Source organism: Theropithecus gelada, chromosome 10, assembly GCF_003255815.1.
Source record: "Theropithecus gelada isolate Dixy chromosome 10, Tgel_1.0, whole genome shotgun sequence".
In the NCBI taxonomy this organism is placed as follows: Eukaryota; Metazoa; Chordata; class Mammalia; order Primates; family Cercopithecidae; genus Theropithecus; species Theropithecus gelada.
In genome coordinates this window covers 81,978,585-81,990,749 of record NC_037678.1, presented here as the reverse complement: position 1 = coordinate 81,990,749, position 12,165 = coordinate 81,978,585, and the positions used below count along the sequence as shown (strand labels likewise).

Sequence of the window (12,165 nt, the reverse complement as noted above, 5' to 3'; positions counted from 1 at the left end):
TGCTCAGAGCAAGGGACTTTCTGCATGTGGAGAAATGCCTTTTGCCCTAAGAAGTCTACCTCAAACCAAAGGGATGAACTGATGTGTCTGTGTTGCAACACTGGGCTTGGGGAAAAGTGAAATTGTGCTTGCTTGGAAAGAGCTGTGCTAAGTATCTGGAGAATAGCTGCTCCAAAAATGGAATCTTTATTCCAGGTACTTGGTTTCTAATATTTCTTTTTTCTCTTGCAGGTGTAACCTTCTGTGTTTTCTTCCTCCTTGTTGTCTTGTTTCTTAGCAACTTATTCAAACCTCCTGTACTTACATGAATTTGCAACCCACCAGTTCCACACCCATCATTCTATAGGGACTTAAGATGTTTTTAGAAAACAGTGCAACTTTTGGCGTGGAGGCTTTTGGGGGAGTTGAGTGGGTAAAAAGGAGAGTCAGCAGCAACTTACAGGCATGCAAGCTCCCAGAAAATCAGCAATCTAAGTGCTGCTCAAAATCTTCACACCAAATAGTGGTGCCTTTGGGGACCTTTTAGATAGAAGGCATGTGGGAAGTTTAGCATGGAAAAAAAATTTACTTAAAAAAAAAAAAAAGTGTCAAGGCAACAAGGAGCCTTCAGAGTTCCTGATCTGAAAACAGGAATGTGAACAGAGGCCTTGGCTGGATTCATATCATCCACTGGCCCTATTGTAGATGGGCCAGAAGTTGGTCCCAATGTCCTGCTTTCAAGGTTAGTGACAGTGTAAGAATGCATGATCTCTGGATGTGCATACAATTAGCATTGTAATCCACAGATGCAAATGTTCCTGCAAATTCTTCCATGGCAAACTTCTGGAGGCATGTTGCTCTTCCACCTACCCCCATCCTTCAAGCTCAGGATCTAGGCTGCTGAGAGAAGTGACTCTTGGCTTCAGCTTTTAAATACATACATATATATAATATATAAAAACTTAGTCTTTTCTTCCAACTGTTGGAAGATACATTGGGATGAATGGAAAGTGGTGATTCTAGAATTGTGGTGGAAATGGAGGAGGGTCCTGGGTTCAGAAAAATCCCAACTTTACTTTGGTGCATGGCACCGGCTGGCTGTGTTGTGACTTCTATGCTGATTTCCGATTACCGCGTGGACCACAGCAGCCCCATGGCTGCTGGTATTTTTTTTTTTTTTTTTTTTATGGTGCCAGTGACATCTATCATTGGTGCAGTGCGTGTGCTGGGAAGAAATTCCGCAAGGTGGCTCCCAGTAGTTAAAGGAGTACGTAAATAGTCAAACATGCAGAGTCCTCTACCAGCTCAACCCAGTTTTTATGCGCTTTTGGTAAATAAATAGAAAGGCTTCTTGTTCAGGCTTGCTCTGTGTGAACCAGACCGTTGTGCTTGGCTGGCTTCTCGGTATTCTATCTATTAACCTCGCCACCCTTTTGTAACTGGTGCATTTAATTATCAGTGGGATGCTTTTCAAACAGGTAAGGGTAATGATGGGAAAGGGGGTGGGGATGTCTCATTGAGAGTCTCAAATCTGGATATGAGCTTTGGGGCCCCTTGGTGAGCCTTTGAGGTGGGCTTTGATGAGAAAATCACCCTTTGTAACCAGATCGGACTCTATTGACATGTCAAGCCCTACAGACTTGATTGCTTTCTGTGTCTGAAGTCTTAGCCTAGATGCTATAGGATAGTTGTCCTTTCTTATCTCACCTTCCCGAAACCCACTGGCATGGTGTGCATGAGTACGTGTGAGTGTGCCCACGCATGGACTCCCTGCAACCTTTTCTGCTTAATATGTTTTGTGACTGGAATATTTTATACTCTGGCCACCCAGACACAGGCAGGACAATAGAGTTGGCCGAATTGACTGAAATGAGGATTATGGAGAATAATGGGGCCTCTCCAAAAATAATGCTAATACAGGACAAGCGACAGGAAGCAACAGTTGAGTCAGCAGAGCGCAGGGCCCCTGACGATCCCCGGCAGCCGACTGACTGTGCACAATGGCCGCGTTGGCACGTCGGGCATTCCCAGGATGTGCGTGCCGCCGGCGGGCCTGCCTGTCGCTGCAGCCTGGGGTTTTGGACGCCGCACGCGTGCCGTTTGGATGGCGGTTTATTTGTGTCCGTCAGCTTGGCAGGAGGGGAGGCAGCCGCTTCTCAGGGCTTGGTTTGGCTGTCACTGTTGCCAGGAAAAGGAAGCTCCCGGCTGCCAACACAATTACCTTTGTTTCTTACATCCCCCCTTCTTAATGTGGCAATTAAGTGCTTACCGCTCTGCCCAGTGCCAAGGTAACCGCCATGGAGTGGGACAGGGCAGAGAACACAACCTTGGCACAGCAGCCTAAGTGTGGAGGGCGGGAGGAGGTGCAGGGGCCCCAGCCTTGGCGGAGGGGGAGCCTGGTGGCCCTTGGATGCCCTGGGGCTTTGATGCCAGGACTCTCCTCTAGGTAGAATTCCACGGAAATCTTCCAAAAAGCAATTCTGAAGGCTGACCGTTCTTCTTTGATGCCATACCAGAATGGGAACCAGCTGCCAGTTTGCCAGATTTCCTTGGGCTTGGAGCTGGGAAGGGGCTGAGGTGACTCAGTTGCAAATCCAGACTGAAGATCTGTTTGCTACCCCTCCCTCCTGTGTGGCCCCCGCAGTATTGTTCTGGAAAACATAAGGAAAAAAGATGAAAGCCAGGTGACTCCTCAGCAGAATCTTAGTTCTGTAGTCTGAAACCAAGAAAAACCCAGGTATTTGCTTTTTTTGTTGCTCTTTTGCTGTATAAACAAGTTTGAACACTTGCCTTTCCAAGCCCTCCTGGGATGGAGGACTCAGCCTCTAGTAGGGGTCAGAGTTGCAGTGGCTGCTTGCATGTGACTTTGGCATAGTGGATTTGCTGCTCTGTGGCCTCGTCCCTGCTTTGACGGCATGAGGTGTGTGTGCGTGGTCTGGGAACTCAGTGCCTGGGTGTATGTTCAGGGATGTACAGAGGTCAAGTGTGGGCCTGGGAAAAAGTAAAGTTCTCTAGCAACTAATAATCATTGTTAAATTATCTTGATTGCTGATCGATCTATAGTGTGGGGATGGAGTGGGAGGTTGAGTGCCTCCTAATAGGAGCCTTGGAGGGAATCCTTTTTCTCTGTAGGGCTGGGTAGGAGGAATCCTCCTGCCCCAGGAGATCCTAATCCCTTCCCTGAAACAGGCAGGAAAAAAAGTCCAGCCTTTGTTGCCGTCACTGTAGCTCCCTGCCTTCACCCTGTCTCTGCCTCTGAGAAAGAAGGCAGTTCATGGAGAATCACAGAGCCAGGCATGTAGGGCCGTGTGCAATTCTTTTCTCTCCAGGTAGGGTGATGTTGGTCAGCAACTTCTGAAGTTTTCCCAGTTCTGGCGAGGATGAGCCTGGTAGACCGCTTGGTCTTCCAAGTTCTTGTGCAAGACCTAAGGATGCCTTCCTCCTTGAATATTAAACTGAGTTAGTACTGCCATGCCAGCTCAGTCCCGGCACCTTCCCTTGCAGTGGGATTTGTGGGTACTATGTGTTTAGCGCTTGTGCAAGTCTGTCAAAACTCCTGGTGTCAATGCATTTAATCAGAGGATTAATTACAACAATATTGTTGAAGTGGAGGACGTGGGCCCCAACGTGACCAGCAAATGAAGGGCTTAATTATACAGAATCAGCCACACATTTGGCCTCATTCTGACTGTGCTGTTACCTCAAATCAGCAGAGAAATATAATTTCTTGCTGCTCTTAGGGAAGAGTCCTGTAATTTGCAGGAAGTCCTAAGAAACTTAAAGAGGCTGTAAATAAGGTATAACTTTCGCTAATAAAATAGTAACAACAACAATGAACTTGGACCTGTGGCCACTAACAGGAGAGGGCTGGGTATGTGCCCCGGCTTGCCCGGTTTTGCTTGCTTTTCTGAGCATTTTCCCACAGTTATCAGTGAACGAAATGGAATCCTACTCTGCTTTGAGTATGAAACATATTTCGGCTGAATTCCAAGGCAGGGTCTATCACAAGATATTTTTATATTCCGAGATGACCTGCTGTGTCACTGTGAGAGCACTAAGCTGGCCTGGAGTTATGAATGAAACTCCCTTTTACCCTTTTTCTCTTTTGCCTTTATCTCATAGGTGCTTTCTCTTCTCTTGGCAGCAGCGTGCTTCTGGTGGCACAGCACGGTATTATTTAATGTACACGCTTCTATTTCCGATGGCTTGGTTTCTGACACAGCAAAGCGGGGATTCATGACCCAGTTCATGTTCCTTGTCTACCCCACCTGCCTTGAGTACATTTCTTCAGCGCCAAGATAGCAGAAGCTTCATTTAAACGCTGGTGTTTTGCGAGACTGACCTTACTGTAAATTACGAAGGAAATTTTTAGAAAAGGAGGGAATTTGCTAATAGCTTAGGTTTGGCGGAGGGGTGGGGAGGTGGAATTCTGAGATAAGCTTGGAAGATAAAAGGTGCCTTCAGTTTAACAGCTGGCATCTTGCCAGTATCCAGGGAATTTGTTTAGTTAGTAGACTCTGATTATTCTTGGAATGTTAGATCTTATTAACAGATAAGTTCATCAATAAATATAACCCATGGGTGTGTGGTTGTTTCTCCCTTTGTACTTTCTTCCCTGGGATCTGCCCCCAACTCCACCGCCCAAGTGAGGTTGACTTCTTTGTCTTGCAGAGTCGCTTTGCATCTACCCCCTCCTGTTTCCTAGAGTTACCCGATACTTGTGGGAGCCAGGATGGTCTCACACAGACAGAGCTTTCAAAGGGGTTCTAAAAAGGAAAAAGGGGCCTCCCTAGAGACTGCCTCACCAGGGCCCAAAGTGTAACCTTAGCAATACCCCCTCGGTACAAATACCTGGTTAGGTTAACTTAGAATAAATTCTTTGTGTTTTTTCCCCCCCTTGTGCACTAGGGTCAGGGTCTGGAAAGTTTTGGGAAACTATATGCTAAGTACTCTCATATCATATAGGGAGGTGGCATTTCCTGATCTCAACTTTGAGCTGCCTGCATGCATGTTGACCCCAGTGGGTCCCTGCCAGGTGAAAGGAGTCATTTGTCAACCTGGGAAGAGTACTAACAAAGGAAGGGGAGTTGGTTTGGATTTAAACATCCAGGAACTCAGTGCAATGACCAATAGAATTTTTATTTTGGCATTATGGTTTTGTTTGGTGGGGTCTTCTGGGAGGAGGCCAAGAATGTACGAGGTTTTGGAGAGTCGACCCTGTTTCTGAATTGCTAAATTGTTGTTTATCTGTCTTGCAGAGGTCCTATACGTTGCTTGTGGAGGCGTGGGATTCCAGTAATGACACCGTTCGTAAGTATCGCTTCTGTGGACTTTTCTCTAAACACATGTGGAAGTGTGGGGCTTGGCCAACCAGTTGGAGCTGGATCTGTCTCCTTAGTACTTAGGATTTCTGCCACCCCTTGCCTTCTGTTCTCTCCCGCACCCTAGGGTGAACCTGTCAGTGGAATCTATTCCTTAACTTTTCTAGAATTTTAGCTTGGAATATTAAGTGGCCAGAACAGACTCCCAGTTAACTCATTCCCTGATTATGAAACCTAGATTATCTTCAGGATAGAGATCTTAATGGTTTTACAACTTTAAAACCTTGTAGGCTGCTAAAGGATCAAAGTAGTGACTTTTTAAAAGTCCATTTAAACTTTAAGTGAGCGTTTAATCTCTCATCAGAAAGATAAAGCCATAAAGGTGGTGCTGGGCTCTAGAGACCGACCTTGAATTTCACTTGGTGGGCAGGTGATCTTCTAGCCCGTCCAGGTTTCCCACACTGCGCCACAGACCTTTCATTGAAGCAGAATTACAGAGCTTCACAGCCATTACCTGCCTTGTCCGCTTCGGAAAGATGGCTCTGTTTTCAGTGCAGGTTGCCTTTCAGGACGGTGAGGGGTAGGTTTTGGTGGATAAGCCATGGAGGATGTGATGGAAATGACATAGTCTGGCTTACAAAGTAGTCTTGCTCTTTAATTGTAACTTTACAGTGTTTTTGCTCACGAGCCGAAACTTCAGTTCCCTTTTTGCCAGCAGAGTTTGGGTTGCTGTTGCTGGAAAACTTGATGTGCACTGAAATCTCTTGGTGTGTGCATGAGGAAGAGTGGATCCAGCTTCTTGTCTTGGCTCTCCGTTCTCTGAATGCCTTGTTCTTTTTGCTTTTCTATCTTACCATTTTTTGGTTTGTTTTCACTGTGAATAACATCTTTTCCTCTTTCCTTGCCTTGCTTTTTTGCTGACAGAGAATGGTGAATGCCCACCGTGGGTGCAGTGAGGGCTCGGTGCCTGCTGCGTGGGCAGCTTCCACCTGTGGCTGGCTTATTGGGCCACTTGGGGCTGCAGAATCATTGCTGAGCCCAGATGTGCCAGAGAGTCCCAGGCCATTTGGGTCACTCTTCTAGCTTGGGAATCTTAACTCCAACTCTTTGGGTGTCATCCTCCCTGGAGGGGAGCTTGTGAAAGTCCAAGGTCCAAGTCTTCCTCCCCAGAGGACTACCCCATAATGCCATGGGGAGCGCGTGTGGGGGTGGCAGGGAAGCTGTGTCAGCCTTGGCTATGGCTGATGCCAGTCAGGGTCACAGACACCTGTTTGTTCTCCCCTCCCTTCCCTGCCACAAACGTTGAGGACTGTGAACATTATGTCACTGTGACCTGCTTACAATGGTAACTAAGCGTTAAGCAGGAAGGGGTCGAGGAAGGGGGGAGGCATAGGCTCTTCTGTAATATGGTGTCGGCATGGTGTTCTTTCCCCTCCCTTTTAGCTATTAAAACAATCCACCTGGTAGAGTGAACAACTTGAGTTTGACACTGGCCTGTGATAAGAGCTGGGTCAGTATACTTGTTAGGGACATGTGAGAGACCTCCCTGCCACACTCCAGCATTCGCAGAACCTTTCCTGGGCCTACTGTTGCCTCACTGGTCAGGGAGTTATGTCCCTGGGAACCCAGGGCTTGTCCAGAACTACCCACAGTTGTCTGCCTTTCCAGGTAGCCCCATTTTGGGGTTCTGGGATGTTTCATCTCCTGCTTGGGGGGTAACCAAATCCCTGGAAGAGGACAAGGAAGACTGGGGTAGGAATAAAGTTCTTTTAAACCTCTGTTTTTAGAGAGAGAGGGGTTGATACAAAGTCACGGGTGCCCATTGCGGGTTATCAAAACTCACTTGGTGAACCCCGAAGAGGAGATGAGTTTGGTGGGAATGGTTTCCACTTGCCTATTTGACCTCTTCTATGATGCTTCCAAGGAATCTTGAATTCAGCACAGCCAAAACCAAAGTCAGGATCTTCTCTTGACAAAAGCAGTCCCTTCCCTAGCGCCCCTTCTGGGTGTCTGGCACTGATATTTGAACACTCATTGCCATAGGACAGAAATATGGAAGGCACTCTGTGTATCCCCTCTCTGTTAGCATCCATACCTAGTCCACCTCCAAGTTCTGAAAAATCTCTCCAGCTCTTCACTTGAATCTGCCTGCCTTCTGCCACTGCCCTGGTCCAAGTCACCATCTGCTCATGACCGAACTTAGAGTAGCCTCCGTCTGGTCCACCTTGATCTGCTCTGACCCACCTCTAGTGCTTTCTCCATTCTTCTGCCATCCTGGTCTTTTCAGAGCATAACCTTGGCTTGTCACCCTTATTATGAAAAACCAACCACTCGGTGGCCTTCTGTTGCTCTTGGGACAGATCTTCACGTGGCCCACAAGGCTCTGTGCAGCCCAGCCTTGTCTCCCTGCCAGCCTTGTCTTACACACCATGTTGTCCATCGTATCTATAGCCTGGCCATACCCTAGCAGTTGCTTTTCTATCCTCAACTACATCGTGTGCTCTCCTGCCTCAGGACCTTTGCACATGCTGTTTATGCTACCTGGAGTGTTTTGTTCCTTTCTTCACCCTGAGCCACTCCCTCTGGACTGCACTGCACAGGGCAGAAGCTGAGGATGTTCAGAAGCCCAAATGGAGTTGGCTGCCCTGTGGGACCCAAGCGAGTTGTAAACATTCTGGCTTCAGATGGTAAATCAAAGGCAGAGCCCTGAGTTTTAGGGCAGAGAATTCCTTCTATCAGCTCTGCAGTGAACCCTCACAGGCAGACTCGGGCCCAAATATAGCCTAGGTTCTGTTTATGTATTCGAAAGTATTTAAGGCTGGTCCTTCTGTCATCGGTCCTTCAAAGTCTTTTATTACATTTTGGGATTGTGGTATATAGAGTTCCAAATTTCTTTCTCCCCCAGAGCAAATGGTTTCAGTTGACTGTAATGCACAGTAGACATGTAAGCATACATAGGCACACTTCAGACCAGGTTTTCCCTGTAGCTTAGCCTTCTTGGCTGAGGCCCCCTTCTAGGTTTTCAGGTTGGTGTGGTCCCAGGTTATGCTGAGACTCGCCCTTCATCACCTCCTCCGTGGCCTGCGAGGTGGTCATGGATTCTTCGTGATTCATCTTCATGGCACTAGGGATTGCAGAGAGGCATGGTGATGTCCTTTTCCAATCACAAGGCTGGACTGCCAAGTGAACTGCCACAGATAACCTTTCCCGTGCCCCAAGCTGAAGGGAAGCGTGATCAGGAAGCAGGCAGCAGAGGTGTTCGAACCCAGACACGCTTGACCCCCTCCCTGAGCAGGTGTGAAGTTATGTATGCAGCTCTATTAGCTCCACTGAAGATTCTGAAGTGATCCTCTACACGGCACTTCCCGGAAATAAGTGGAAAGCTTACTGCGTGACTGAAAAGTACATATCAGTCTTGTACCCCTAGGATTGCCCTGAACTTTTGTCTGAACTGTTTGTTGTTGATACCAGCCTCAGAAGCTAGATGCCTTTGAGCCATGGCTAGTGTGTTTAACCGATCCCTTTTATGAAGATCTTGTAAGCGTGTGGTAATAGCCCACTATGCTTTTTAACTGAACCAGCAGAGCAAACATAGTTAATGGAGAGACATTTTTGTCATTCCTTGGCCTCTGTTTATTTGCAAAAATGAGGAAAGTGTTACCTGCAAGTGGTTCAGTGCTGCCGGGGTGTCAGGCCGCAGGTATGTGGGCTTGTTCAAGGCTTGTCTTGCCCACGTAGCAGTTTGAGAGCCCCAGAGGGTGAATACTGGGGCCCTGTTGGAAGTGGGATGTGTGGATGAAGCCACCCAGGAGTCCCTTCTCTCTTGGTCACCTACAGGGCTTGCATCAGTTTGTAAAGGAGCACGGGCCCGAGGCCTAGAAAAACAGCCATGTGGGTGGTTAAGAATCATACAGACATTGCAAGTCTCTGTCTCTCCAAGATGGCCTTGGATTTGACAAGGTGATGGAGAGTTGGTGCTAACAGGTTTAAGAAAACAAACACAAAACCAGGCTGGGGTGCTGACTTAGTGCCTCGCTGCCTTTTCAGATCCCTCACCTGAACTCCTGGCACCTGATGTTTGAGCTATTTTTGTACCTGTCTCTTCTCAAACAAGATCATAAATGGCCTCAGGGCAGGGACTACTTACTCCTGAGAGCTGCTTGAGCTGGAGGTGTTTATTTTCCTCAGTAAGCTTTTTTTTCCGGGAGCATGACTTGACTCAAAAAAAAAAAAAAAAAAAAAAGAAAGAAAAAAAAGAAACCGTTCCCTCGATTTACCTGTGTCTAAACTTTGGTGAGTTATTCTTCCATCTGCCTTCTGGGCAGGGGAGAAAGGTGGAATGCATCAAATTCAAGGTGTTGGTATTTAAGGGCTGGCTTTAAAGGTTGCCATGTTAACACTTTTTAAAAAAATGTAACTCAGTCCTCTCCTGGGCTTCCAGTTAAGAGTTTCGGAATGGACAAAAAGCTTTTCTGAGCAAGACACGAAACTCTAAAACCAGAAATGATTGCTGACCTTTATCTGGAATAATGAAATTTCTTCAAGAGCAACATTTCCATAGGAAGCTACTTTCTCTCATATGTAAAGAGCTCTTGCAAGTCAGTATGGCAATGTAATAGAAAAGTTGGCAGAGGAGAGAGGCTGTTGCTGGTCACAGGAACAAATATAAATGGTTTTGTAACTACCAGAAAGGACTGTCACCATCACTTAATTAAATGCTAATTAAACGAGATACCTCTTTACCTATCAGGCATAGATGAGAAGGTTTGATAATGTACAACGTTGGCAGTGTTATTGGGAAGCACAGCTTCCTGGGTGGTGGGAGGACAGATTGGGTAGTTTGAGATTGTGGACAGATGCCGATTGGTTGTGCACATACTCTGATTCAGCACTTCCATTTCTAGAGTATCTGATTGTGGGAACCATACACAGGCAGATACGTTCCAGGAATGCGCACTGTGGCTTTGTTTAATAGTAGGAAGCCCAAACGACTCACATGCCCACATGTCAGGGACTAGGTAAATTATTTATTGGTGTTTCCAGACAATGAAATACTGTGTACCCATGAAAGAAGGTAAATAAGTGGTAACAGGTTGTCTCTAGGTAAGGCATAACCTTTTTCATTTCTTTGCCTTTTTGTACAACAGATATAATTTCGTAGCATGTGCGTATGTTTTTATTTTAAAAAGCCAAAACGGTCAGGGAAGAAGGCTCCAATGTGAATATTTAACACGATTCATCATTGTGTCGTTAGAACCTGACAGTATTATTGAAAAGGCTTCTCATTCGGGCATGATCAACCCCAGCCGGCAGTGGCAGACGCTGAAGCAGAACACGGGCGTTGCCCACTTTGAGTATCAGATCCGCGTGACCTGTGATGACTACTACTATGGCTTTGGCTGCAATAAGTTCTGCCGCCCCAGAGATGACTTCTTTGGACACTATGCCTGTGACCAGAATGGCAACAAAACTTGCATGGAAGGCTGGATGGGCCCCGAATGTAACAGAGGTATGTGTGTGTGTGCATGTGCACATATGCCTGTGGCTTTTAGTGTCCATTTATCCCCCACCAGCAGGCAGGTGGCAGGTGGCTATCTCAGGTGGGGTGGGATTTTGGCTGTTATTCCGGGCCTGCAGCATGAAGATGCTGAGTGTAGAAGATGCTGTCGGTGCCCCATCCAGATCCCCTTTGCTGACATCGCCATCCCCCAGGTGCTGTGTTGGCTGCCAACAGCTCACAGCTGCTCCTTCTCAGGAGACTCGTCCTTGGCCAAACCAGTGCATGCCCCATTCCTCCAGCTCAGAGTCAGTGATTGACAGACAGGGCTACAAAGGCCAGCTTCCTTTGCCTTAAAACAGTAGTACAGTGCGCACTCTAGAGCTTATCCTGGGATTAGGCTGAAATCAGACTCCAGTTGAGACCATGTTCTTGCTCAGCTCCTTCCCCTACCCCTTTCTGCTTCCCTCAATTCCTTCTACCTATGTCCAGATCCCCTTCTCAGACTCTGCTTCTAAGGAACTTGACCCAAAATAGATGCCAGACAGGACTAGGTTAGCCCAGTTGATGTCTGAACAGGCAATCCTATAGGAAATGATAGCCCCTGCATTCGGGGTAGCCTTGCAGCAAGTTTTCACTGGGCGTCTTTGGGTCATGGCATTGAGGGGGAGAGGTATGTGGTTAGCTCAAGCTTTCCTACTGATGGAGGACTGAGCCCACTTTTAGCCTCTGTACTGTCTACTGTCCCAGTCCCTTTATAGAATTCAGTGATTCCAATTCATAGCAACTTGATGGGTAATTCTGTTAACTGTATAATATCCCCTCATGAGCAATAATGTACTCTGCTTATTTTACATGGTAATTAGGTAAGTTCTTTTGATAAACTCAATTTCGAAGTGAGTTTTACAACCATGACAGAGGGATGGGGCATGGGGGAAGGAATTTGCAGATCTCCCCGGTAGTACTAATGCTTTCTTAAATAATTGGAGACAAGAGTTTAAAAAGGATGGCATTTCTGGAATTCAAATGAAAAGGGAAATTGATTAACATATTTTAGTGTGTTTGAAAAATTGGCCGGGCGTGGTGGCTCAAGCCTGTAATCCCAGCACTTTGGGAGGCCGAGACGGGCGGATCACGAGGTCAGGAGATCGAGACCATCCTGGCGAACACGGTGAAACCCCGTCTCTACTAAAAAATACAAAAAAAAAACTAGCTGGGCGAGGTGGCGGGCGCCTGTAGTCCCAGCTACTCGGGAGGCTGAGGCAGGAGAATGGCGGGAACCCGGGAGGCGGAGCTTGTAGTGAGCTGAGATCCGGCCACAGCACTCCAGCCTGGGTGACAGAGCAAGACTCCGTCTCAAAAAAAAAA

The 12,165-nt window shown here is 47.1% G+C and overlaps 1 protein-coding gene across 2 annotated transcripts in view; it reads left to right on the top strand.

Annotated features, from left to right (window-relative positions):
• JAG1 (jagged 1) overlaps nucleotides 1-12,165 on the top strand; it is a 36,640-nt gene that overhangs the window by 4,721 nt on the left and 19,754 nt on the right. The window contains exons 3-4 of one of the 2 annotated variants that reach the window (XM_025399475.1): nucleotides 5,238-5,289; nucleotides 10,555-10,809. In XM_025399475.1, the coding sequence (XP_025255260.1) occupies nucleotides 5,238-5,289; nucleotides 10,555-10,809 (307 nt within the window). Of the gene's footprint in view, nucleotides 1-5,237; nucleotides 5,290-5,523; nucleotides 7,053-10,554; nucleotides 10,810-12,165 lie in introns of those variants that run through there. The other variant, XM_025399476.1, reaches the window with a different exon arrangement.